The sequence below is a fragment of the Psittacula echo genome (genome assembly GCF_963264785.1).
Source record: "Psittacula echo genome assembly, chromosome: 2".
Lineage (NCBI taxonomy): Eukaryota > Metazoa > Chordata > Aves > Psittaciformes > Psittacidae > Psittacula > Psittacula echo.
In genome coordinates this window covers 44871663-44899596 of record NC_137737.1, presented here as the reverse complement: position 1 = coordinate 44899596, position 27934 = coordinate 44871663, and the positions used below count along the sequence as shown (strand labels likewise).

At 41.3% G+C, this 27934-nt stretch overlaps 1 protein-coding gene across 8 annotated transcripts in view; it reads left to right on the top strand.

Moving 5' to 3' along the window:
- Positions 1 to 14109, top strand: part of ARHGAP12 (Rho GTPase activating protein 12) — a 73043-nt gene extending 58934 nt beyond the window's left edge. For 2 of the 8 annotated variants that reach the window (XM_080611592.1, XM_080611589.1), the window contains 9 exons: positions 1995 to 2096; positions 2443 to 2541; positions 5066 to 5168; positions 6198 to 6314; positions 9019 to 9117; positions 11199 to 11276; positions 12266 to 12400; positions 12676 to 12778; positions 13205 to 14109. In XM_080611592.1, the coding sequence (XP_080467718.1) occupies positions 1995 to 2096; positions 2443 to 2541; positions 5066 to 5168; positions 6198 to 6314; positions 9019 to 9117; positions 11199 to 11276; positions 12266 to 12400; positions 12676 to 12778; positions 13205 to 13379 (1011 nt within the window). In that variant the 3' untranslated portion in view covers positions 13380 to 14109. Of the gene's footprint in view, positions 1 to 1991; positions 2097 to 2442; positions 2542 to 5065; positions 5169 to 6194; positions 6315 to 9018; positions 10501 to 11198; positions 11277 to 12265; positions 12401 to 12675; positions 12779 to 13204 lie in introns of those variants that run through there. The other 6 variants (XM_080611591.1, XM_080611586.1, XM_080611587.1 and 3 more) reach the window with 5 other exon arrangements.
- Positions 14110 to 27934: the final 13825 nt, after the last annotated feature.

The window sequence follows — 27934 nt, the reverse complement described above, 5'->3', positions numbered from 1 at the left end:
TTTCTTGTTTGTTCTGTGCTTCTCTGAAATGCTGAAGGGAGTCAGGCCAAAAAGACGGGTAGAGCGCAGAGGTGCTCGGGGTAGTTCTGTGATCTGTAAGGTGGAGAGTTCAGCAAGCTAATGTGTTGGAGGGCTTTCCTTTGCAGTGACTGTTAGATTTAATGGGGGTTTTTTTGGTAATTGTTAGCTGATTTCACCTGTAGCAGGTCTTCTGTGCTTCTCAGTGTCATCTGAGTGGCGTTTTTAATGAATGCGCCTGGATCCTGCAGAGGACTTAAAGGACTTGATTTTGGCACTAGTCTCACAACTCGCTCCAGTGCCAAACTCTAGAAACGTGGGGTTTTTGGGGGTTTTGTTTTTTTGTTTTTAATTTATTTTTCATCTTTTTTCCTCTTCCCAACATGCAGCAAGATTGACCCAGGCTGTCAGGAAGTGTGTGGCTGGGGTGCTTTGGCTCTATGTGAAGTAGTTATGTGAATCTCTCTTATATAGGCATAGCCACCTACAACTGTAAGAGCCATAGTGGCCCAGAGATTGTTCCTGTGGTCTCCACTGCTGAGCTGGGCCTCTCAAAAGCTCTAACTAACAGGAAATGTTCTTGGATGAGATATCTGAGCATTAAGTTGGAAAGCCAGAAGGTTATGGGGCTTTGGTTTTGGCGGTGGTTGTTTGGTTTTTGGTTTTGTGGGATTTGGTTTTTTTTTTCATCTCTTCCCCCTCCCCTGACCCCCAAGTGCTAGTTGGCATTAGGTAAATTAGAAATATTCCCCAATTCTGGTATTTCATGGGCAAAATAAAGAACTTCAGATACTACTTTCCATTCTGCATTTAATTGCCCTTAGACTCAAGGCAGGAAGATTTTCCAGTGGTAAACAGCCTTTCTAAAACACAATTAGCATTAATTAACATACATGCTGGGAATTTAATCAGAAGCAGCAGATTAGTTCTGTTTTCTGAACTGTTTTTTCTCCCCTTGGATATGGATGTTCTTGTACAGGCTGGAAACTTGTGTTTGCAGCAAGGAGCTTGTCCTGGGGCTCAGGTTCCCCAGAGCTGTCGCATGAACAGCATTTGCACATCAAAGACACTTTAAAGAAATAGAAAAGAACCTTTCTGGTGGATCTGATGCTACAAGCTTCCCCTAGAACCACAGCATTAAATTTCTGTGCCTACATCCCAATGACTTACAGCTTTCCCCATTTTGTGTTTTAGTCATTTTACTCACAATTACAGCTTTTTGTTTGTATGGGTCACTGAACTGGTTTCCTTGAGGAATGATTTCAGAGCTCTGTGGTGTAGATAGAAACCCTAATACAAGTACTTTGTGATACCTAGTGTAAATGTAAAAGTAATAGATAGTAATAGCTCCCAGGTGTCTTCCTTCACATTGGAAATACATACACATGCACAAATTACATAGATATTACAAAAATGAAAAACCAGGAAGTGCTCTTCCAGTGCAGGAGGGATGTGATTTGTCTCTAGTATAGATACTATTTCTGGTGTTTGGGGTTTTTTTTTTGTTTGTTTGGGTTTTTTGGGGTTTTTTTGGGGTTTTTTGTTCCATATAGAACCATTGATTAACTGGGTTAATGGGGTTGTTTTGTACAGTTACTTATTAGCCAGTTTTGTTTAAAGCTTGGGACTATCTTGACTAAAGTCAAGCTACAGTCAAATGCTGTATGGACTTCTACCATTCATGATAGAAAAAAAGCTTTGCTGGAACTTGGCATGTAACGTTACGGATTTTTAAGGCCTTTAAGCTGCGCAGGTTTTAATAGGCATGCTTAAAGGGTGTTTTTTGGGGTTTCTGTTTGGATTTTGTTTTCCTGGTATCATGCCTGTTGATTTGTGGCGAAGTATTGTATATGGGTTAAGTTGTATGGACTGTAAATAATGTATATTATAACTAGAGGGCTGCAAGACTTGTGTACCTGTTAGGAGTTTCTTTGCTTGTTTTAAGTTTGTCATCATTGTTCCTTTTTTTCCAGAAGTTTGGTGTCAATCAGTCTAAGCCAGAATTTACAGTGGATCTCAAAGGAGCATTGATTGACTGGGCCTCAAAGGACAAATCCAGCAAAAAGAATGTTATTGAGGTGAATTATGTTATTTACATGCAGAATTACCTCTGTCCCTCTCTGTCCCTCTCTCTATTTATAATCTGTCTAAAAACTTTCAAGTTGTCTACATTTCTTCCTGCTGAAATGTAGATGTATCTTAGTACCTGCAAGAAATGTCCATTTTTATTATGTCTGCATTGGATATGTTTTTAAATTTTAAGCAGACTGTTATTTACTGTTTTCACTGGGAAGTGTTCTTGAGTGGCTATATATTACCTAAAAGTTATGCCAGGGAGAAATTTAATTTGATTTAGGTAATTTAACTTTTGAATTCTAGTGTGTTTATCAATTCTGATTATCACCTGGTTTTATTTCTTTAAAGCTGAAAACCCGCCAAGGAACTGAGCTCTTAATTCAATCTGATAATGACAGCTTTATTAATGAATGGTATAAAGTTCTTAACTATACCATCAACAATCAGGTATGTGTTTGACTTGTGAAGGCTCTATTTTCAGGGTAATGTTATTTAGTAAAACAATTGTGTAACAACTCCTAGTGCTTCGCATACATCTTAATTTTCTAATTTTCTTGAGTGCAGCAGGGGGTTGAGGATATGACTGTTTCTGGTGGTGACAAGTGAAATATAATTAATAATGTCAAAGGAAAAAGGATGGTGCACTGGATTAAGAACCAGGAGATGTGGGCTGACCTCCAGCTTGGAAATGAGTTTCCTTCTGTGGCCAAATATTTGTTCTGTCTCAGTGACCTGAAAGAGATAGGGAGGATCCTCTCTATCTCTGATAAAGAGGGAGGAAGGGGGGGAGGATGGCCAAGGGAGTGCTTCATGACATGTGTTAATCAGCATTTAATACTGCTGTTCACTTAATAAGGCTGCACTGAAGTGCAAATTAAAAGCCCTGGCAAAACACTGTATTATCTCTTCTCATCAGGAAGTATAATGCCAACTATTTAATCAACAGAAAAGCATTCAAGCATTTGCTTTTGATATTGCCAAACAGGATTTACCATCTTTGAATTCAGGAGTTGGAGGAGATCTTGGAGAAAATATTCCTCTCATACCAAGTTGACTTCATGTGTATTCTTAATTTTTATAGTCACAAGCCTGGTTACTGCTTATATGCTGCATTTATGTTGCTTTTGATGTAGTGACCTTCGTTTCTGTTGGCTCTGATAGTGTTTTCCACATATGGGTGTTTTCCACCCAAACACAGGCAGCTAATATGAATGTTTTGGTTTGTTTGAGCGCTCATGGTTTAGGCTCCCAATCTTCTGCCCTTTCCTGGTCTGAAAATGTCATGACCCTTAAAAAACCAGGCAAGGCAGTGACTCAGCAGTACCCTCCTCCTGTCTGTGCTGTGTAAGGCAACTGAGGCCACTTCTTCCCTGCTTAAATAAAACGAAGTTAGAAAGGTTGAGATGAAAGTAAGGCATTACATGGTAGGTTGAGAAAGTAAATGGTGGAGTAAGGAGAGTTTGTCAACACTCTGGAGGAAGTGGTGTTGCTGCTGGGAGCTGATAGCCAAGAGACCCAAGATGAGAAGGAAAATGTTAAGGAAGTACGTTATCAGATAAGCTGGAGCACTGAAGCTTTGGGTAGGAAAGTCCATCAGATCTGAAGCAAGCTTTTAATTTTGGTATCTTTATGGTAACAGGGGCTATGAATCTCTTTCCCAGGACAGAGACAGTAGTTGTAGTGTGATGAGATCTTCCTCAAAAGAATGTACAGATTAGATTCTGATCTCTCTTCCTTCAGGCTGCTCTTGTGGCAATATGCTGTACAAGGGGAATAGCTATCTCAGAAGGATGTGGCTGCTCCTTTTTTGCATACAGAAGGTCCAGGTTACTAGATTAGACTTGTTCTGTGATGCAAACTAGATTCCAGATTATTTTTCTTCAAAAGCAGTGAATGGTTTTAAAATTTATCAATCTGAAAAAGCTTTAAGGCCTCTTAAGAGAGTACTGTCCAAATGGTCTCAGCTGCAGAGGGATCCTTAGAGGGGGATGTTAACTGGGCAGTTGAATATATTGATCTGTGATGTGTAAAAAGTCTATCCAATGCATTTGAAAAGCAATGGAGAATGAGCTGATGAAGTCTTGCTTCTGCTTGTTCAGTGCTCTGGAATACACAACCTTGCCTTATCTTTAAAATGTCTTCCTTGTAACAGAAGACACTGTGTAGTCAGATTTTTGTAACTGCATAAAGTCAAGTATTCTTTAGAAGAAGTGAAGTAAGAAATACGCAGTTTTGGAAGGGAATATGTTGCATTGAGACCAGAAGAAGTTTCTTTTCCTATTTTCTGATATGCCTGCAGTCATGCATGTAGCACAGGTATGAGCCTGCAGGTGGGGAGTTTTAACAGTCTCTGATAGCTGCCGCCACACTACCATATGATCTACATTTTCACTTGACTGCGTTTAATGATGGTATGCTGGCAGCAATTACATAGGGCAAGAATTTCAGGTGATAGATAGTGTATCTATTTTCTCAGAGTGAATTCATTGCATGTTTTGACAGTGGTGAAATTTTCCAGCTGGTGATTCTATTTTCTATTAAGAAGATTTGAATTGCAGAGATCAGAAATAGCGTAAATGCTCTAGAAATGTCGTGGGGGTTTTTTAGACTGTTACCGATCAGGTGATTCTGTAGCAAACTCTGGATTTAGGAAAAAAAAATTCTGTTGTTTATTGGTTGATGTAATTAAGTGATATTTTGAAAGGCTGGTTGTACTTTGTTCAGTGTCCAGAAAACCTTACTTTATTGGGTCTTATGAACAAAGAGTGTTTGTCAAAGTTATTTACTCTGCCAGTGAGAATTGGTATAATTTCTGAAGATATTTTTAGCCATCTAGAGCTCAGGAAAGAACCAGCTGAATATCATTATAGGGTAAAAAATATATTTTAGAACTGCCTACAGGAAATGTTTGTTAATGCTCTATTTTGTGAATCGAGAAACTGATCACTCTGTATCTCCTGAAATCTAATAGGTAGTGGAGTCTGATGAAGCATTAGAAGATGAGATTCCAGATTCCCCAGGGGTGGAAAAACAAGACAAAGAGAAAGAGAATAAAGACTCTAAGAAACTTCGTTGTGAGTTGAAAATTTTCCATTAGTTGTTTTAACAATGCCCACTTTCATTTTTTTCCATCTTCAGTATTATGTGTCAGTAGAGAAGAATTCAGAAGGACAGCTAGAAATGAAACTACTCCAGTGTTGGGACAGGATTTTATATAGTTTATTCTAGATCCTGATGGCAGTTAGTAGGTTTTCTTCCATGTTTTAATAATCATTAAAAAAAAAAAAAAAAAGGAAGTAAAAAGGAAAAAAATGTACACGTCTTTAGCTCCTACTGCATGATGTATGAAAAATAGGAGAAAATAGGCAGCGGTGAAAGGGATTATTTTTGAGGTGTTGTCAAATGCACAGAAGTACCTAGACGTTTGGTTTTTCTGACTTCTGTGGTTTTAATTAAGAATTGTTTAGCCCTTTTGCATGTTCAAAATGGAACATGTGAAAAGATTACTTGGGTTTTGTCTGAGGTACAATGTCTGTAAATGTTTGCACTATTGACATGAACTGCAATGTTGCTAAGTTGCTAATGATGTTATATTGGCTTATTTAGAGAAGCTAAGCATTTTTAGTTGCACCTTCAGAGTTTTAGAGCTTAGTTTAACTTACCTGCAGAAATTTCTTCCTATGCACAGAAATAAATTGATCTGACCATTTTCTGTCTTTTACTTCCAGGCCTCATATGTAGTTTGCAAGAAAGTGTTTATTTCTTCCAAAATGGCTAACTTAAGGAAAGGCAGGACTGGACTTGAAACATAGCTGTGTTTTCAAAATTCCACATCAATTCCAGATGTCAGCTACCATTTACTTAGTTTCGTAGGCAACACCTGAGTTTGCAAGTTTCTTTGTGAGACAGTTGTCTTTTGGTGGTTTGAAAAATTGATGCTATTTACTTGGAGTTCCAAAAGGAAAAAAAGTGGATGTATTGCAAATTTGAATAGGGTTTTTTATGTAGTTTTGAGCTCAATTTTTTAATGTTGGCTCCTTGGCAGATAAATGCAGTGTTGATTCTTTGGATATTCATGCTAAATGTGTTTCTCTTTTCAGCAGTGAAAGCACCTAGCAATATAGATTCCACAGATCAGAAAAAGACGAAAACGAAGCTTAAGAAGTTCCTTACACGGCGCCCTACATTACAAGCTGTCCGTGAGAAAGGCTACATTAAGGGTAAATGAACCTTTTTAACAAAGGAAAAAATTTGGAAAACTGGATTTAGGAGTGTCTGTGTAGAATGGGGCTGAAATGGTTTTAGAGTAAAACACATGTACATAGCTGGTTTAACAAAAATCTTGGATGTATAGTGGAACTGGTGTTTTATTGTGATAATCATGTGTCCATACAAGGGAAAGCACAGTCCTTTGGGTACAAAGCTGAATGTGCTCACCTGTTTCACAAGGATGTTTTTGTCTGAGTGGAACTAGACAATCATGTGCCATCTCATAAGAAAGGAAATGTTTAGGCAAACCAGAATGAGGGCAAAAGGAATCTTAACTTGAACATCTTTCTCCCCTAACCTTTTCTGAATGTATACCTTTTTTAATTGTGTCACAATTGAGTCTTAAAGATATTCTTGAATCAAACTTATGAAAAAATTTATTTCCATTTGTCACACTTGTTAAAATTTTGAGAGAACAGTATTTGCACAGGTTTAAGTTAATGTGTTTGTGTAAATTATTGGCTTGGTACTCATTGTAAAGCTTTATTTATTTATTTGTATGCTTTGGCAGGAGTTGTAGATGGTGCTCTACTAGGGTCAGAATAGTGTATGGGTAGGCAAATATTCAGACCAAATCCTACTGTGATTTTGCCTGACTACATACTTTAACAGGTGTGCTTGTTGCATGTGGCATTTGATATATTTGTGTATCTGCAAATATAATTTAACTGTAAATTATGGAATTTTTGTTTTGGATAAGGAAGTATTATTTCAAGACTTCATTTTGCTCTGCTTTACAGCTTAATATTCATGTCATGGCTCAGTGACATAACTTCTGACATAAGCAACAGTGAACACAAAGCCAAGTTTAATTTGTACACGTGCGTGCTGATGATTGGATTTTTTAAATAAAGACATTAAGGAATTAAGAGTTTGTTTTTATTTAAAAGCATGGTGTAGATTTTAAAAGTTGGATCTGTGCTGTACAGTTTTACATTTACTGTATGAATGAAAAATTCATTCGGAAGTATTTATTTAAAAGCCCAGTGTACTTTTGTGGCTGCTACAGGACAAGCTTAGTACACAGAAAACTTGGCAAACTCAGTCTGAGCAGAAAAAATAATGAAAAAAAGCCCCACTCGAAACAGCATGCACTAAGCAGAGAAGTAACTGTGGTGAAGTTTTGTGGAAAAACAAAATGACAAAGGTTACTTTAAAATGAGGGATAAAAGTATGATTCCTTATGTGGAAATTATATTAAAGTCGGAAGCAATTGTAGCAAATCAATTTGCTACTACCTGGTATTTTCTTGTGCTGTCTAATCTGCCTTGCTTTATCTGCTATAGCTGCTTGCTAGCCTTGCTTTCTACCATGTGGGCTTTTTCAGTCCTTTGCTACTGATTCTGCTGGAGTAGCAACAGCAGGACTGAGGTGTTTTGGGTCACCAGCCTTGTACGCATACAGCTAATAATGCCATTATGTGCCAGTTTTCATACTGTAAAATTGGTTTGGTGTGCTGTTTGCGTTTCCCAAAGCAGTAGTCAGATGCAAGTGTTGTTAATGAATCTACTTACATTACTAAACATGAAAAATGGGCTAGATGCTATGCATGATGCAAATGCAAGAGCAGTTTCTATCTTGCATAAGCTCTGGAGTAAGATCTACTACATACTGCGAAGACTGCCACTTATTTACCTGCTACCTTATTTAACGTATTAAAATAAGGTAAAAACTTTCTTCCCTTTAAGAGTGTGAGCTATTTCAGTCTCATGCATCTGAACAGGGGAGGCCATGTATTATTTGGTCATCTTTGATGGAAACCATAGAAATGGGTCTCGGAAGGACTTTGGTGATAACAAAATGTGAACATGAGGAGTTGACATGTTACTGAAATACACTGAAATGTTGCAAGAATCTGTTCTCTGCCCAAGCTGATTTTTATATTTGCTCCACTTTATGGTAGAAAACACTCCCACTGGATTGTGTAGTTTTGCAAACAAGACTCAAAGCTGCCTTTGTCCATAAATATCTGTATTGACTTTCCAACCTTGAGGCCAGGTTGTCTATGCATAGACATACTTTCATCCATTCAGAGCTCTTTGATATAGAGGTCTGTCATTTACAAATTGTCCTGGGTTCAGCAGTAGCAGTCACAAATCCCAGCACACAAATCCATGTCAGAACTTCCATTAGTTAAAGACTGTGTTGAAGTAAATATGTAATGCTGGGTTAAAGAGCAGGTGCAATGAAAGATGAAATTTTACAGAGTTTTCCATCAAACAATGCCAACAGTTTTCCCTTTGGTTAAAGTTTATTGTCTCTGTTCAGATTTTGAACAAAGGTTACAGTAAATATATTTTGAACTTGGAACAGGAATGGAGTGTAACAAGGCTTTTGAATCCATTATATTACTTATTACTGTAATGACTGTATGACTCTTACAGGTGTCTTCTGCTGGATTAAAATAATTTCAGTAGTGGAAGTTCCTTACTCAGAGACTCATGTTTATGTAACTGCTGACACTCTTTCGTACTGGGAGCTTTTTCTTGCTGGGAACTGCTGGGAGCTCTTTTCAAAACTTTCCTATTTTCACTCTAATACTGCGACAATTGTATCCAGTAGTCTTTGCCCTGTGTAGAGGTTTGTTTTAATCTGAACTAGTTCTGTCACTTGAGTCCTGTTCCACTGTAAATCAGTCTCTTTACTTGGTTCCAGATCAAGTGTTTGGTTCCAATCTCACCAGCTTGTGTCAAAGAGAAAACAGCACGGTGCCAAAGTTCGTGAAGCTGTGCATTGAGCATGTTGAGGAGCATGGTATGGCTGAAGTTTTTTGTTTCCAAATCTCTCTTGCTCACCACACAATCTAATTTTAAACATTTCAGTCCTTAAAATGCTGTAGATTTATTTGTGGAAAATAATCTGAAATTTTCATCTCTAGTTAGCAATGAGTTTTCAAGAGAGGGGGGTCTGTTTGATCCAAAATGGAGAGAGGGAAGGAAATCTTATTTTGGAGAAATCGATCCTCTTCAGTATATTTCAAGCTCAGGAGAAGGCAGGACAGCCTCCTGGCAGCAAAGATCTAAGGAAAGAGGGATTACAAGAAGTAATAGAAGAGCTCAGCCCATCAAGGTGTTTTTCCAGATGAAAAGAGACTGTCAGAATGCAACCATTCATTTTTGAAAGGTTTAAGCATACTAACAGTCGTTTATATGAAAACTTCCTTGAAACAAACTTCTAGGAAAAAGGTGTATTCCTGCTCTGTATATGCCCTGAAGAAGACAAATCTATTGGTTTGATGCCCTTCAGCCAGTTACACCGATTGCTGTCTGAAGTTTTATGCAATTCTGGACATTATCAGTATCCACATATTTACTCAATTTTTGTTTGCTTTCACTGAAAATAAGTCACTCCTACTTAATAACTGAGAAAATTGTTTGAAAGTTACATGTGATTTTCAGGGTTGTCTGATACAAGGGACATCGCCACATTTTTGTTGAAAATATGTTGGTTATGGCTCCTGACATGGCTGTACTCTGTGCTGGTTTTCTTGCTTCTTTCTTGCTGTTGTCATTGCCCTGTCTCTTGGAAAAGATGACTGAGAGGCGATTATGGAATCTCCATAATCATCATTCAGATATATACCAGTCTTTTAATCTGAAAACATTGTCTTGAGAATCAGGGTAAGTGTTACAGGGGAATACTACATGGGAATTTTAAGGCATCTTCCATGGGAACTTCATTTAGGATTTTGTTGCAGCCAGTAGTCCTCTTTCTCAATGCTGCTGTCTTACGGCCTGGGAGGGAAAAATAACTGCTTCTGTTGCCATACCCCAGTTCAACAAACTACCCCCTTGTTTGTAACAGCAGGCTTTATTCCATTTGTGATCTGCAGTTTGTGAGAAAGGGGTTATTTTGCTTTGTTCTTTTTTTATTTCTTTTTTATTTTAAAGGCAGGACTGCAGTGAAGATAGTGGTGAAGTTTTCCTTTTTTAAATACCTGAGGGGAAGCTGACAGAAATGAACAGCTTTACCCCCCTGCTTCTCCAACTCTTCTTCCTCCTGCCAATACACTTCAAATCAGTTCTTTCTGTAAAGGAATGACTAGTGGATTATGGGGAAAAGGGATATGTCAGATGGTGCTGGTAACTGTGCTGTGTTGCATCAGACAACTCCTTGAGGAGCTACAGGGACTTGCAGGTATTCTGGCAACACTCACCCTCTCAGTGGTACTGACTCACATGCTGCATTCAAGTGGTGTCTCAATTAAATTCTTTACCTCCTAATCACTTCTGAGTAACTGCAGTAGCAACCACAGACACAGTTTTCTTTTCTGGTTGAGTGTGCAATACTGGAAAGGCAAAGGAGTACCCATTTTATTTTGTAGGCTGTTGGGTATTGATGAGTGTGCATGCACATCATTACTTTTCTGTGCAGACCGGTCACTTGACAACTTTGAGATGCTCTCTCTGCATGACTTGATTTTTTCTTAACCATACATTAAAAAATTGAACATCCACAAAATACTTGGTTCTTGCATGTTGGAGCCCCATATACTCCCTGCCCACCCACGAAGAGCATCTTAGAGACCCCTAATCTCATTGGGGAAACTTAGAGCTGTTGCCTCATTACTACTGTTCTGCTGCGTAGGAAGTTTCAGAAATTACTTTGACCTTGATGCTGCCAGACCTGTGCAGGCAAACTGAACCTCCTCTGATTTGCCCTCCCCATTAAAAAAGCTAGTTTAACCTTTTTGTTTTGTCGTTGAACAGAGTGTTCTTTGTTACAAGATGGGTTGCTTTTAATTTTAATGGGTAGACCTATAAAGAAGCAGCATAATGATTCCAGAATTCATGCATGTGCAAGGTATTAAAACAGATTTAATCACTTTGTTTTAGGATTAGATGTTGATGGCTTATACCGAGTTAGTGGCAATCTTGCAGTGATACAGAAGCTAAGATTTGCAGTCAATCATGGTAAGTTTCCTTCAACTATATTGCAATTGCATATGCTTTTGGATTATTGAAGTTCATAGAAAGTTCAGGATAAAGTTTTCTTAATGTGTAACTGCAGTCTTTCATGAGAAGTGATTGTCATCTTTAAAGTAGGATTACTTCAGCATTGCAGAATTTAGTGTGTAATACACGTAATCTGAAAAACCTAGCATCCTGGAGTTTTAGTGTTCTGTGGAGCATAGAGGCATTTCTAGAACACAGTTCTAAAGAAAGATGCTAATAGAACTCTAATCAGAATGGTTTGAGTTGGAAGGGATGTTGAAGACTACCTAATTCCAACCCCCTTCAGTGGGCAGGAACACCTTCCACTAGTCTAGGTTGCTCAAAGCCGTGTCCAGCCTGACGTTGAACACTGCCAGGGATGGGGCAGCCACAGCTTCTCAGGGCAACCTGTTCCAGTGCCTCACCACCCTCACAGTGAAGAACTTCTTCTTAATATTTGAATTTTTTTTTAAGTGACTGGAAAAACAGTAAGCATACTAAACATCCACTAGCATTAAAATTTTGAGTTAATGCTTTGTAGCAAGGTTTGCTACTCCTTTTTAGTGTGTGGGTGTTTAGCTCCTCTGCCATACTTTCATGTGGCTGTATTTCAGTGTTCAGTGGGAATCAAAAGGCAGCTTGCAAATTAGGAAGAGGACAGTAGCCTACCTACTTATCTGACCTCTCATTTCCTGATTAACAGGATCTAACAGTAAATTTTGTGTTGCTTCAGCAGCTCCTATTCCCCTCTGAAAAATGCCCTTCGTGTAGGGGAGCTGCATGCAGTGCAGTAGACAGAGTTTGGCCATCTATGTCTGCAGTGGTTGAGCTTTTTTATCCCCTTTTATACCGCAGCAGAGCTGTGAGTCTTCACTGCCGTAAGAACAGAAGAGTATTTCAGTTTATTTGTAAAAATGCTTTTATAGCTAAATTGTTAACCTTAACACTATACGTTTTTTCTCTTTCAGATGAGAAGTTAGACTTGAATGACAGTAAATGGGAAGACATACATGTCATCACAGGAGCTCTAAAGATGTTTTTCAGAGAATTGCCGGAGCCACTGTTCACTTACAATCACTTCAATGACTTTGTCAATGCAATTAGTAAGTCTGGAAAACCTGTGTGTGCTTGATTTCTATATAAGTTCTGCTAAATACATATAATTTTCAACAGTGAAAGGAATGTTTTGGTTGTGAACATCTGTCAGGTTTCCCTGAAATTGCCTGTCAGCAATGCACGGTCCTACCAGCAGGTGTCAGTATTTTATCTCATATTAGCACTGCAAAACGTTTGCTTTTATTCTCCGTCTGTTAAAGTTTATGCTGAAGTTTTAAACAAAAAAACTAATTTTTTGTTTCTGCACCTCATCCTTTTACAGAACAAGAACCAAGGCAGCGTGTCCATGCTGTTAAAGATTTAATCAAACAGTTGCCAAAACCAAATCAGGACACTATGCAGGTACTCTTTAGACATCTGAAGAGGTAAGTAGCAGATGGAAGGAAAGGCTTTGTATTGTGGAGCGTCTTTTAAAGCTAACTAGTCCAATTAAAAGTACTAGGTGACTGTTTCTACTGTATATTTCTTACCCGTATTTGATTTGATGAAACCAGTATATCAGTCTGTGTTTATACAAGCTTGCAGAGCCCCAAACAGACTTCAGAGAAAATGTCATAGTTGCAGTGTTCACTGCCAAGCCCTTGTGTTTGAGGGGTTGTGAGAGGATCAGGAATAGCATTTCAAAATAAAACTTTTCCATAGAGGAAATCACAGCAGCTGTAGGTCCTGATAACAAGACTACTCATTAAATACTGTGAATATTCATTTACTTAGGACTGTGTCTTTTCCTATTATCTTTTTAATCTAACACTCATAAATCCCTCTTTATGTATCTATTTTTTCTCTTTCAGAGTTGTAGAAAATGGAGAAAAGAACCGAATGACATATCAAAGTGTAGCAATAGTTTTTGGTCCAACCTTATTAAAACCAGAGAAAGAGACTGGTAACATAGCAGTCCACACAGTATACCAGAATCAGATTGTAGAGTTAATTCTGCTGGAATTGAATTCCATCTTTGGACGCTGACATTTTTCTTGGAGTAGAAACTGGAAGTGATGGATTGTCAGCAGTACTCCATCAGAAGAAAAATCTCTCGCTGTACATGATATATTATGTTTGTGGACCAAGCAGCAACTTGTTTTTTGCACTTTTGGGAGGGGGGAAACAGGAGAAATGTTTGACCACTTTAATGCGAATTAAAGACATCACTTTGGTTTTCTTTGAAAAGTTCAATGTAAAAAGTGAATAAAAAAGTTTATAGTTCGCGTTTTTACAGTAGCATTGGAAAAATGTAATATAGGTTCATACACTGGATTTCTTGGAGAGTAAAGCTATTAATCTCAAACTGGATAATCTGGAATTTAATCTTAAAATTCTTCCACTTTATAGGGAAAATTCCTACCAACTGGTATGGAAGAATTCAGTGAAGTTACATCTTAACCTTGTGTATTGCAACCTGCTCAGATCTGCATAACACTTTTCCAAGGGGTTTCTGCATGCAGTGACTGTCTTAAACTTGTGCTAACAGTTTGGTTTAGTTATTCAAATCTAATTCTTCACTTGATATCTGCTGTCTTCTCCTACCCCCCATTTTTCTTTTCTTCCTTTTATTCCCCAGCAAACTTTCTGAAACTTCTTAGTTTCTTTATAAAGCAGCACACTATTTCAGACACTGAACTTGTAAGAATATCCAGCAATGGGTATTTGTTTTGTGGCATAATAGAAGTCATATTTAATAAACATGTTCATTTTTTCAGGGTGTTTCCTGAGCTTAGTTTTGTGTTACACTGATTTAAAGCTAAAATCCTAAGTAAATACAGACTGTAACAGTGTTGAGTTCTTGGTATAATGCTGTGGTAGTGGAAGTTTCTTGATGTAAATACAGGCTTTCCTTTTAATTCTTGTATATAATTCAGGTCCTGTATAGTTTAAGAACACTTCAGTCATACATTTCTAATCATGGATAGATTAGCTACAGTAGCATAATGTTATCAGTGGATGTCTGGGTTTCAGCAGGGAAACAGGTTTTGGGGAGGGGGGGGAGGGCTAACTGTGTGCACTTTTAGATGTTAATTACATTTGCGGGCAAATAACTGTAATTCAAATGGTACTGGAGAAATACTGAGTGTGCTTGCTACATTGTTAATGCACTACAAGAGAGGAGCCTTTTAGGTTATTTAATATGTACAGGATATGTTAGAAAAATGTATTATGAATTCTAACATCGACAAATAGTGAAACTCATGTTTTGATAGATAGACGTTTGATGGAATCCATGATGCTAAATTTAAGATTTTCTTTTTACATTAATGTAGAATAATTTGTAAAATTGGTTTTGAAAGATTTTGTTACAGGGAGCATGGTCTGCTGAAGATTTTTTTAAATGTATTTTTCTAGACTAACTGCTGTATCTGACATATTTGTTATGTCTAACCTGAATAAAGAAAACCATTAGTTCTTTTAGAGTTTGCCGTTCCCGCTTCAGACAACATGAACCCCTTTAAACAGTAAGACCAATGTATCTTACTGCTTGGCATGGATACTACTTGTGACAAAGGATTGTCATGCTGGATTAAAAGATGAATGCTTACTTTGTAACCTGACAGTTTAGGAACTTCCCAGTCCCTTTCTTTAACAACTTAAATTCTAACATAAGGTTCAGAGAGGGCAGAAGTAATTTATTGATATAAATTCTTTAAAACTCTATATCCCAGCTTACAGTAGGTTCCAAGTACAGAAAGCAGGTACATCGGGGAAATAACTGTATTTTGCCTTTGATCTGTTGCATTCCTTTCACGACACAGTTCTGGCTTACAGCAGAGGGGATGTGCAGTGAAGTACTGAGGTGTAACCAGTTGAATGGTACGAGAATTTCATGAGCATAGGGCTTGCATGAGAAGTCTTCAGAGATTAAAGAGAAGACGAGTTACCTTGTGGCTTTCTCACTGTCTTCTTGTGGTAATGGTGAAGTCTTGTGGTTTGTTGCAAAGCGACCTGGGTGAGAATTGTGAAAGCTCCGTCTCCCATTGCGTTGTCAGCTCCTGGTAGGCTGTCAAACTGGACCAGTGCCGAGTGGCAGGTGTGCCTCGGGCTACCAGAAAGTATCAGCAAAGCTGAAGTCTGTTGCTGCGGATTATTCAAATCCCGGCTTCAGCTGTGAAATGAAAAAGAATTCCCACTGCTAAATGAGAGGGCTTATCCACACGTCACCTTTTCTGTATGAGTGCTATGTTTTTCAAAGAAAGAATGCCTTTTTAGAACAATTTGATAATGAGGATGTCACACTTTTCCTTGTATTCCCCCAAAATAAAGCATTCTGTTACTATGATTTATGGTATGGTTTTGTGCAGTGAAGTTGTCATGTTTTAATGTTCTCATTTTTAGTTTGGGGGAGGGGAGAGCATTTTTTAATTGAAAGGTGTAGCTGAACATTCGAGGCAGTCAGGAAGAGGAGGCTCTCCAAGCTGATGGTATGCTTGTCGTGACCAACTTGAAACTGTGTGTATCAGCACATTGGGTTTATTCGCTACTCAAAATACCTTGCTTGTTCCTGCAGTTAGCTTTCTTTTAAAATTCAAACCCAGATTTTTGCACAAAGATAGCAGGGGAAAACTTTGTATTACATGAAACATATATTCCTCAGTTTGTTTTAAATCAGGTTTGGTTCTGCTTTAAAACCAATATATAGTAAACATAAACTTTTGCAGCCATAACCACTCAAAGATACTGGAGGTCCAATGTTATGTATCAGTGCCAGTTGAAATTCTTTTCTAGCTGTGTTCATCTCTATAGATCAGCTACACAACATTAGTATCAAGCAATTCTCAGACTTGTACTTGATCTATACCAGTTGCGGGTTTCTTCACTTTAAAACTTGAGAGAGAATGGGCACAGAAAGGATAAGGCAAATAGAGTCATTTTGTGTAAACTAATTTGTTTAAATCAGAGTTGCATGTAAGTGAGGCTTCCTGTGTGCGAGTGGATCGGTCACGCTGACCACCTAGGCCCAGACTTTCCATCTTCACAGAAAGGCATGATAAATTCCCTCCCTTTGTACTAAACCCATTTTGTCCTGGCAAGTGAATCCTTGGCTTGCAGAGTGAGAGAGAGAAGGGAGTTTGTAGGTGAAACAGCATCAGTTTACTCCAATGTGGAGCCCTGACTTTTTCCCCGTAATGAAGAACAGCTTTTTTTAGCCCCAAAGTAATGATATTTTCTGAATCAATTGGTTAATTCATAAGGCATAATGTAAACCAAGCACAGTGGGGCATTCTGCTGGGCAAAGGGGGAGGTACAGCATGTCTAATGAGGCCTTCTGCAGCCGCTGGGGAGAGGAGAGCTTCTCCGAAGAATCTTAATTAGTCTCCACAATTGCAAAGTTTTGTGGGCAGGCAGCTGGTAGGACTGGATCAGACCTTTACAAAAGTAGCCCTATGTGAGTGTGGGACTTAAATGAACATCTCCCCCCCATCCCAGCATTCTTATAAACAGAGCACTTGTAAAACAAGATCACACTGTGTTAACAGACCAACATGAAAGACATTCAGAGGCGAGCCGGCCTCTTGGTCCTTTTTACTGCCTCGAGAATTAAATAGCAGCTCTAATATTAGAGTTCACTACAACTTCCACAACTGGACTTGAGTGTAAGGAATTTCACTACTATCCTTCAGAAGAAGAAATCTTGTGTTGAATTCAGCAACCTCGGAATTGAAAACTGGAACATGCAGGGTTTATTTCTCATAGAAGCCCATCTTGCAGCTTATTGCACCAAAATGTAGTTGGCTGCGGAATGGGAGAGTGGCCCCTTAATGTGGGAATAAGTAAATGCAAAGCACTGAAGGCAATGAGACAAAGCAGGTGTGACAGACAAGCAAGATGGCAAAGAAACAGTCACTTAGAAAATCTGCAGGAATCCAAGCCAGAGACCTGGGAAAAAGCCAGGCTACCAAGACAGTGGGTTTGGGTTTTTTCTTTTCTCTTCTTTTTCTACTTCACACAATGTAGATGAAGGCCTGGCTATGTTTTGTAGGGGTAAGTTGCTCTGTAAACAGGTGGAGTTCAAGTGACATTGCAAAACAGCAATGCCCACCCTTCTCTAGACTTTTCCATAGCAGCTTCTGTGTCAGCTGATGTGCTTCTGTTCAGGTTCAATTGACACAAACACCTGAGTGCTAATGGGGTTCAAGAGGTATGTTCCTTCAATATAATCATGAATGCACAACTAGCATCTGCATGATACAAAAATAAACTTGTTCTCAGTTTGGCACCATTGTGCTGGTGGCACTGGGTGCCCCATCCAAGATCAGAACCAGATCCTGAAGAGCACCAGTTTGTCTGTTACAAACTCAGCACACAGGAAGAAAGGAATGTATGAAGCTGAACAGCGAGAGTATGCAGAAAAAATAAAGCCCAAAGCTAAACTATCCGCACAACGAGTTTAGATTTGCATATATGGATCAATCTGCTCAGAATAGTTTGAAAATTTATAGTGTGAAAGAAACAGCTGTCCTCACAAAACAAAACTACTGTAATTAAAAGTTGTCATTTTTTATATCTAGCACTGGAAGATAACTGTTAAACGTTGATCAGCTTGCCTAGTTGTCATAGAATCATAGAATGGGTTGGGTTGGAAAGGACCTCAAGATCATATAGTTCCAACTTCCCTGCCACGGGCAGGGACACCTTCCACTAGACCAGGTTGCTCAAAGCCCTGTCTAGCCTGGCCTTGAACACTGCCAGGGATGAGGCAGCCGCATCTTCCTTGTGCAGCCTGTTCTAGTGCCTCACCACCCTCACATAAATCATCACGTGCTGAAGCCTGATGGCTGGATCGAAGCCCTGTTGGTGTGTTACCTGGCCATCGATGTGCCAGTGTCCTCTGCCTTTTCTTTACCAAGAGGTTTCACCTTCCTGCTGCAGGAGTGCTCTCCCTGCGGCTCAGTGAGTATATTGCCTGTGGGCGCTGGCCTTGGCAAGGCTTCTGCCAACACACGTGACGTGCTTAACTTTGTGCTTGCTTCTGTGAAACAAAATGGAGACATGGCTGTGCAAGAGGTCCTCTGGCATGCCCTTAAAGCATAATATACAACGAAGTATGTCACCATATTCCCTGCTATGTAATGGCTGGTTCATAGCTGAGGTGCTGTTCTCATCAATATACTAATCCTGCGCTAAGTTTTCTCTTTGAAATGTTAAGGAGAAAACTCCTTTTCCTATTACTGTCTCTCTGCATCCACCCACCTGCTATTCCTGCTGCACTGAAAGTCAATCCGACTTGGACCATTTGCTTCCTTATTTGTACAACAGCCTGAAGCCTGGGGACTGGAATGTGCTGTGCTCTGCCCAGAGTGCCGCTTCGCCTACGGAGGCTGAGGTAGCAGCCACTCTGCCATAGACACTTCATTAAGGCACAGTCAGCAGCGTTAATGCTGAATGGTGATGTATATAGGGGAAAAGAAATTAAAAAAGGAAAAAAAATCTCACAGACTAGAAGAATAAAAGAATGGTCCTTTCAAGGTAACAGTTAAAGCTGGCTGAGTGCTGCTTCCCAGAGTGCCCATTCTTCTTGTGTGTTGCAGCAATGTATATAAGCCTAGCAATGAGGTATTATATTTGGCACGAGAGCAAGGGAAAGCAATGTAATTCCATGCAACCTCCACCATCTGTATTGTTTGTGTAGGCTGAGCTGTGAGCCACCTGCCAAGAAGATGGCACAGTCTTCAGGTTTGCATTAAAACACTGCGGCTATAGGCTAGGGTCACACTTGTCCCTTTCTTTTGCCTGAGCTTCCCAGCCTGCTCCATTTAAATGCATGAAAATAAGTAACTTTCTCTCAACCTTTCCTGTTTGTGGATTACAGAAGCTGTGTCCAGCAAGCCAAGTGCTCAGGGTGTCCACAGGTACAGCTTCTTCCCCCGTATATACACAATTTAGTTAAAAGGGGGAGAAGACAGTTTATTATAAACATTGAACAGTGGGCGGCGTCATTAGCTCTTAAATATCATAACTAACTCCCCAGGTGGCTGTCCTAATGTGTTCTGGGCTCTTTGCATCCCTGAGATAAAAGGAAAGCCTGAGCACGTGAGGGCAGGATGCTGCACAATGAAAGGTTGAGTGCTGCTGTTGCTGGCAAGGCAAACTCCGTTTTGCCATCATCAAGTCTTAGAAGCGACGCCTGTGCTGTGCAAGCCAGAGGTGGGGACTCGCGCCTTTCCTTCCTTCCTGCTGCCTTTCTAATTTACTAAGTTATGAGCTAAGGCTTGTGGCATGTTGCAGGCCAGACAGCACAATTATAATGGTCTTCTCCGGTTTTAAAGGATCTATGAATGAAATTGGCGTGTAGCCTTCCATTTAGCCATTGGTTTCCTTGCTCCTACTTGGCCATTCACAACCTATAACAAATGAAAGCGCTTTTACTGGCCAAAGCTTCATTCCCATTTCTCTCCTAACGTGACGCTGCTCAATGGAACAAACCTGTCTCATCGCCTACTGCAGCACTGGCAGCCCCACTGTGCTGGAGCATTCGTGGGGAGTGGGATGGCTGTGGTGGTACCAGGTACTGCCACAGTCCCAACTAGTGACCATGAATTCAGTAAAGCCCTCTTAAAGTTACTCTTTCTTTACCACAGCCTGAAATACCAACTGGGTGCTTGCAGCCACCAAGGCTTCAGTCTTGTAAGTGCTTCACACCAAATACAAAGAAATCCTCAAATCCATGAACCCTGGCAGCCCCAGCCAGCACAGTCCTGCCATGGGATGTAGCACCAGCACTGCAGTTTCTCCCTCAGCCCAGCAGTAGATGCCTCTCTGGGAATAAATAGGCAGAATGTGCTAGAAGGCAGCCTGCAGAGCACCCAGCACTCCTGCCCATCCCTGCCTGGACACAGCCAGCATGCAGCAGTCCCTGGCCATAGGCATGGGCACCAAAGGCAACTGCAGGGAGAGAAGTCAGGGCTGGGAGACAAAGAGCCGTGTTTCTCCCATGCCCAGCAGCAGTTTGGGCTGCTCTTGAAGACCTCTACCGATGAAGAGGGTAGAGTCTCCCATACAGTCTTATCTAGCATGTAATCTTCATCCCACTCAGAAAGTTTTTCTTTTTGCACACCTAAGTAGCCCTTGCTGCAGTTTACTTTCATCTTTTTCCTTACTCTGTCCTTATCCATTGCTTTTATCCCATTCTGCAAGTTACTTTTCCTTGCATCAGTATGTACGCAATAGCAGTCCACTAAACTATAAAAGGTTACTGTGTCTCACTTCTCCCTTCTCTAGACTAAGCAAACTCAATCCTTCTAATCTTTCCTTGGACGACAAGCAGCAGGCTGGTTCAAGCATGGCACAGGGAAGTGTGAGTTCACGTCCCCTCAAGGAGAAGCCTTCAGCATCCACCTATTATATAAAAATAAGTTGCAGAATACTCTTCACTTCTTCACCCTTTGATACCCACCTTCCAGGTCAGCCCCAGCCTTTGCTTTGTGTGCTTGTCCAAGCCCACTGCTGTGTCCTGGGAACTCCCACTGCTGGCTGACTCAGCAGCTCTGGTCTGGGTGTCCCTGGATCCATGCCTGAATCCCTGATTTCCAGCTACTGATGGAACTAGAGACTTTACAACCCCTGAAGCTCTGCAGTATTCGAGGCACATTTTGCTTCCTGAAGCAATTAGCCACCAAGTAGGCCCCTATGCCCTGTTTTAGATAAAGCAGAGTTGCTTAAGGGCAAGTGCTGTAGCTACTATGCCCCAGACTGGAAGTCCATGCCTGCCCTGGTGGGGTTTTGAGGGAGACAGGTGTGCAAATCAATCTGCCTGACATCTGCAGGGACACATCGCTGGGAGAAGCAAAAGCTCTGATTAAGAGCTGATAATTCAAAGTGCTCCAAAATTAACACATCTACTCAGAAGTGTTGGCAAAGAAAACTGCCCTTAGTTAAGGAACAGGGAGGAAAGTGAAAACCATCACGGGCAGCAACATTAGGATTATGCAGCTGAGGTGTTTACTCTTACTCCTTTCCAGAATGACAGGTTTGGGCGATATCAATACCCAGGTAACTGCAGCTCTTGCTGTCCATGTGAACAAAAGCTTTGCTGAAGCGCCAGGGACCATAGCACTGGTAGAAAGCACTGCTCCATGGTCTGAGCTGTGTGCAAGGGCCATGTAGCCTAAAGCAAGACTAAAAGCTGCCTCCCTGGCTGTCCCCAGGGCACTGCAAAGAGACCACACTGACCCCCAGAATACAGACTTTGGAGAGGAAAGAAGAAGAATAGCTTTCAGAAGTTGTCACCACAAACAGCAGCCCCAGCACAACCTGCTGCTGTCTCCCTAAAGCCTGCAAAGCCTCACAAACATCCCAGATAGGATCAGTGCCACCAACTGGTGTTTCCGTCCCTGGCTTGCTGCCATTACTGCATCCCTCTGTGCCTCTGTGGTACCCATGGCTGCTGCCATGCTGTCCTGCCCTAACCTATAGCTTCCATGAGTCAGGTTGTCTCTGTAAGAGCTGCCCTGCCAGCTGTGCACCAGGGAGACTAGGAAAAGCTGGAATTACATTTCTACTCACGGCAGGAAAGCCAACACTTGAAGGACAGTTAGTTATGTTGTGGCAGCTGGAAGAGGTTTTTCAAGACGGAAGTACCAAACACATTTAGCTTGATTATAATTTTCAAGACAAAGCTTGTTGTGACAACGAATTATTTAACTTGGAGAGGTTCTCAGCATCTTATAATTATGCACAAAAAGTCAAGGCTCTGCACATTAAAAACCAAGGTTAAAGAAAAAAGAAGATACTAGCAGATTTGGCTTAGTCTAGCAGATTTTTCTGACAAATTAAAAGCACATATCTCTCTATTACTATTTCACCTGAGATGGTGTTCAGCTGCATCACTGAGAAGAATATGGCAAAGCCTGAATTTCCTTTTGTTTCCAGACACCCATGAAAAGGCTGTACACTACTGAAAAGCTGTGATTTAAGCCATGAGAAGAAAATATTATAAAACCATGCAGTGGTAGTTTGGAGACTAGTAATGATTTACCCCAATGCATTGCTGAGTGGAAGATATGCCTGAGTCCCCTTCCTGACAGACAGACTCAAGCAGAGTCTCAATTCCCTTCTTATTCACGTAGTGTTTCTCCAGTCAAGCCACAAAACTATGGGTGAAGTTGGAAGAGCTGGAAATTACAATCCAGGGCAGGGCAGGTGGTGGAGTCACAGTGACTGAGTTACTGCTGCTCTGATACCGCCATCTGGGCCCCCTCCCACCTGCCTGCAAACAAGCCCTGGCAAAGTTTACGTCCTCCCTTGCAGCCCTATTCCCCACTAAGTTAGCCAACAGCATCTCTCACTGTTGCACAGAGTCACCCTTTACAGTTAAAGCGCAGAAAAGAGAGGGAACACATTATTAGGAGGACTCTGGTCCTCTTTTTGCAACTTTAAGCCTGCTCCTGTTCAATGTGGCAGAACAGCGCTGTCACCTTCTCCCAGGATAATGAACTGGGGTCTGCAGACTCTTTCCTAGGGAGATGAAATATCCAACAGATTCTGGCCCTTGTTACCCATTAAGCACAAATAGCTTCAGAATTGCCTTGACCTGATCACATCAGTAGTCCTTAGTACTGGTCATCATCCTCATTACCTCTCCTCGGAACAGCACACTCATGAATGCTACCGTGAAAGCAAAAATCCCCTTCTTATCCCTCTCCTTGTGCTGTACACTGGATGCAGCTCCACATGGGCAGAAGGACTCGGCTCTTTGTCAAGCCATCCATGACAACCTGCAACAAGACTCCTGGGGTGGCCACGGCTCACCCCATAATAGCCCCTGCCACACTGGGCATAAGCAGGAGGAAACAGCCCAGGCCAAGGGTGGGCTGGATTCCCTGACTGAAGAGTGCCTTGGAGAAGACTGGAGATGCTCGCCAGCCCAGGGACAGGTGGAATTTCCAGGGAAATTCTGGCCAAGTCCTCTCCTTACCTGAGACCTCACACTTCTGTCTGTCTGACTGTCTTGAAGGGCTTGGCTACCAGCAGAATTAAGGCCACAGATCAGTCTGTTAAAAATACCTATCCAAATATCAGTGAGGCCACATTTATCCTTTATTCTCCTGGCTGCAAGTAGTCCTGGAAGGCACGGGACCACTCACCTCAGTGAAGCCAGCTCGCCTGGATGTATGGTTTCTTTGTTCTCATCTGTTTTCTCCCCAGAAGTGAAGTGCAAGTTCTCTGGTCTCCCCTTTAAAGAGATCTCATAGCCTTCTCTTTGAGAGTGCTGCGAGGTCTCCACCAGCAGCAATCTGTGCACAGCATAATTGTTCTCTGTTAAGGCCTCAGAGGTGGCGAGGATCCTGACATTTTTCATTGCCTGGAGAGGTGTAATTTTTCATTGCTTTCCTGGGGACTCTTGCACTTCGCAACGGTAATGGAGCATCCAGCCACACTGCGCTGCAGCATAGGGTTTATTTTTATCTCCTGATGGACGCAAGCTGAAGGACTTCCGGCTCAGACTGGGAAACGGGGAAGGTGTAAGCAAAGCTATGAAGCAAATTATTGCAGAAGCTCATAACAAACGAGTTTTTCATGGTAGGTTATACATCAGTTTGAAATTGGACAACAAGAAGATACACTTTACCGAATACTAAGCTGTAAGCAAAAGGTAGCAGTAGAGAGGGGATCTCAAAGTACATTAAAATAAATAAACTCCGAAATGCAGTCAGCAATATCATACGTGCCTCTAACTTCATCTGACTCCAGCTACAGATCGAGAGGCCACAACCCTGCTGCAGCTGATATGTGACTGTGTCAGCTAAGCTGCTGGTGGAGGAAAGATATCACTTCATCTTTGGGATACACATTAAGAAAAACAGAGCCTAGAAATTGTACTTTGGCAGGATCTGCACACCTCCAGCTAGTTATTGCATTCTTTCGCATGGTCTGTTTAAAGGTAAGCAATTGCAACAGAAACCTCTCTTGCAAACAGCTGGTAAGCAAACAGAGCAGAAAAGGGTTGAAATTTTAGTTTGGATTTGAAACGCTTTTGCAAACAAGAAGTGTTTTCAAGTACTTACTTCTGAAACCTAACATCTAATTTAACATACCAAAACAGATGAGCAACAACCTACAAGCCTGAAAAATAAAAACATCTGAGTTTTGCCAAACCTTTGCAGTGATTTGCCAAAGAGTATTTTAGTTCAAGGTCTTAAAGGGAATAAGCTCTGAGAATGAAACTGCAAAGCAAAACAAAAGTTCTCTTTTAATTTATTTTTCTGGTGGCATTCCCAGTGGTGCTGAAGAAAGACAGGCAGTTGGGCTGCGTCTCCCTTTTACAAAGAGTACAGTGGGGCTGGGGGTACAAACAGGACTGGGGACACTGCCCCGGGCAGGGCAAATCCCTGCTCCTGAGTCAACCAAATGCCCTTCTGTCCTGCAATTACTTCTCCCTTTTATTAGACAATCTGCACTTAGTCATGGAGTAAAAGTCAGTCAATTTTTGTTAGCGCAGTATAGGGCAAAAACAAGTATGATGCTGCTTTGCTCCAGACAGGGGGCTTTTTTTTTCCTTTTTAAACCCAACCCAAAAATTCAAATTAGCCTCCGGCTCAAAGCCTTTACCACCAGGGCATGAATGCTAAATAGCCTGCTCCGAGTCCAATCTGTTCACTGCCTGGCTAATGATTATTCTCCATAGAAACCCTACCAGAATCAGTTATTATTCTCTTCTCATGCACTTGTATCTCTCTTGTATTTATATAAGATTAAGTAGCCCTGTTAAGTTTTTAGTTTCTGATTGGAGCTTATTTTAACCTCAATTAAGCCATCAGCCCAGCTTTCTGAAGGCAGAGCAATAGCATAGCCATTATCATTCTCTCCACCTTTTGTATGAAAATGATGTTGAGGATTGGTTGCTTTGGGGATTGCTCTGTGGCAGGTAACCAACGCCGAGAGTCGGGGAGGATAAATGGTGCCAGACTCCCAGAGGTGCCGTGGCACTGTGTAATTATTGTTCCAGACAGCTGAAAGCAGCAGGGTTTCTGGTTCCCCTGCTTAGTTTCAGTCTGCCATGATTGCTGGCACAGAAAGATGCTGATTATAAGTAAACATTAATTATGCCCTGCTACCCTACTGCTAGCATCATTGGGCTTGCAAGCAACAGAAGCACAGTGCTGCATTTGACTCCCACCTCTGAAAATCCTCTATATGGATTTTCATCTTGCTCGGTCAGAGAACATTGCTCCTAAACATTATCCCCATACGTAGCTAGAGTACACTACTGCTTCAGTAGTGTACTTCAATGCTGTTGCTAAAATAATGACTAAAGTACTTATTCTTTGAAGAAGCTGAGCTCAGGTGATGCAGCAAGCAATTCTGTTATCTGTGCTGGAGCAGAGGAATCATTTTAGTGTCTTTAAAGGAAAAAAAACTGACCAAAGGCAAATAAAACTTATCAATCATCCTATATGTTAAAGGCAATTTTTTTCCAGGTAATGTGCTTTATTTAAATGGTAGCCTATTCCTTCCTTTTTTTTTATGTGGCTTTGGGATTCCTTTTTATCTTTGCTAAAGGAGGCTTAAAAATGCAGAGCCCACGGTGTTGCAGATGGTAAACATTGCTCCTTGAGTCGCATGGACAGTTACAAAGCGATTTCCATGGCACTCGAAATGCAGCCTTCGACGCTGATGGAATTTCACTGCGCTGCGATTGCACCGCACTGCAGTGAAATAGGTTCAATTTCATTATCTGGCTATTCCGTTTCGCCTATATTTACAACCTGCCTGACCTCTGGGGGAAGGGGAGGACAGGCAGCCAATCATGCCGGAGACATTTCGAAAGGTCAGAGCAATACAGCGTTTACCACTGTAATTCACAGGCTCTACAATTCGGAGACCCTGCTCTCATGACACAAATTGGCAGAAGAGCATAGTCAATGTGAAATATTTGTCCATTCCCAGAGCAAATATGGAAAATAGAGAACGTCTTAAAAATTTGCCCCTCTCTTTCTCCTTTTGGCGGAAGATGACGTGCAAGTGCATAAAGGCAGTGCGCGGCAACACCAAGGTTTTTACAAGTTGCCCTTGGCTGGTGCTGAAAGGTTTGTGCTGGACTGGCTACCTAGGATCTGCCCCCGCTTGTAAGCAGCCTCAGCTCTGACGTTAACACATTTACAGTCCCACGGGGATGCTTCTGAGCTCGCTGCTGCTTCCAGATGGGTGTTACCCTCCTCACCTCATCTCCACCATCCGCAGCCGGCAGCAAGGCCACACCGTCCCTTCTACATTACACCAGCAGCTCGGGGGCCTCAGGGACAGAAAATGCTTTCAAATTTTAATTAAGCTTCACATGCAGTCCTCCCTTCCTGAAGAACAGATTCATTATGGTCATAAACAACCACCACTGGTTCCAACTGGTTAGTAATAAAATAATGTGATGATGCCAAAGCATTATATTTAAACCCCTGCATACTTAAAAGGCCCCAAAAGTCAGGAAGGAAGAATAACAGCTTCAGGCCCATTGAAGTCACTGCAGCTACCCAGTTCTGATTTTTCCATCCCTCCCAAGCCTGGGTCCTGGGTCTGGGTGGCCACACAATCTGGATCCACATTTTGCACTTTGTGTCTCTTTGTATTTAAACACTGTTTAGTCTTAAATCTCTGCTCAAGTTAGGCTTGCCAGCGGTCCTGAGGCCAGAGGTGCTGTGAGTTACAACAGTTTCATTTTGAAAACTGAACTGGTTTATGTTTGTTTTAAAGTGAACACTTTGTATGACATCTCCTGAGAACTTCCATCTAGCATCTTACATGTTATTGGATTAATATGGGAGAGAGCGGAGTCTGAAAGGCAGCTGTAAGGCTTACTTCTTAGCATCTTTTATCTTTGCAGGGAAGATCTATTTGAAAGGCAGCCTAACAGAGCAGACCTGCTTGAAATAAGGTACTGCATCAGCTCCAAGAGTCAGCGTGAGTTGGAAATATAAAGCAGCTCTTGTAGGGAAGCATTTCATTTAGTTGCTGCATCAAGTTCGAAAAGGATCCCTTGAGGCTCATGCTGCATCTCCACACAGCTGCCATGAGATTCTGGCCTTCATCTTTGTCCCTAACAGAGGTCTCTGGTGACATCCTGCCACTGTGCAGAGCCCAGTAGAGGCAGTTTCTGTCTGGGACAGAGATGAACCCTGGTCTGGTTAGTGCTGCTCGGATTGTTTCAGGCAGAAAATACTTCGTTCACGTTGCTCCCTCCACTCCAGTCAGCAACTCACCTTCACCTTCTGCCCAGTCTTAACAGTGGTATTTGATGAGACACCAGAATAATAGCAGCTTGCAGGGAAGGGAAGAAGAGAGAAAAAGATGTGTGTGCTGTCCAACATGATAAGCCAAAGGAGCAAGGACGAAAAAAGGAGCGTGCCAGAGACACAGACTATGCTTGTGAAGCATGTTCATGTCTCACACACAGCATCCTCCTCGCATCTCAGCTCTCCCTTACAGGAGGAAATACCCAGCTTGGGCTAAGGAGCAGCTATCTGGTTAGAAGAGGGTTGAAAGCAGCTTCTGCTCCCACCATCACACCATCAGAAGGGGGAAAGTTTGGCAAGGTTTGCAAT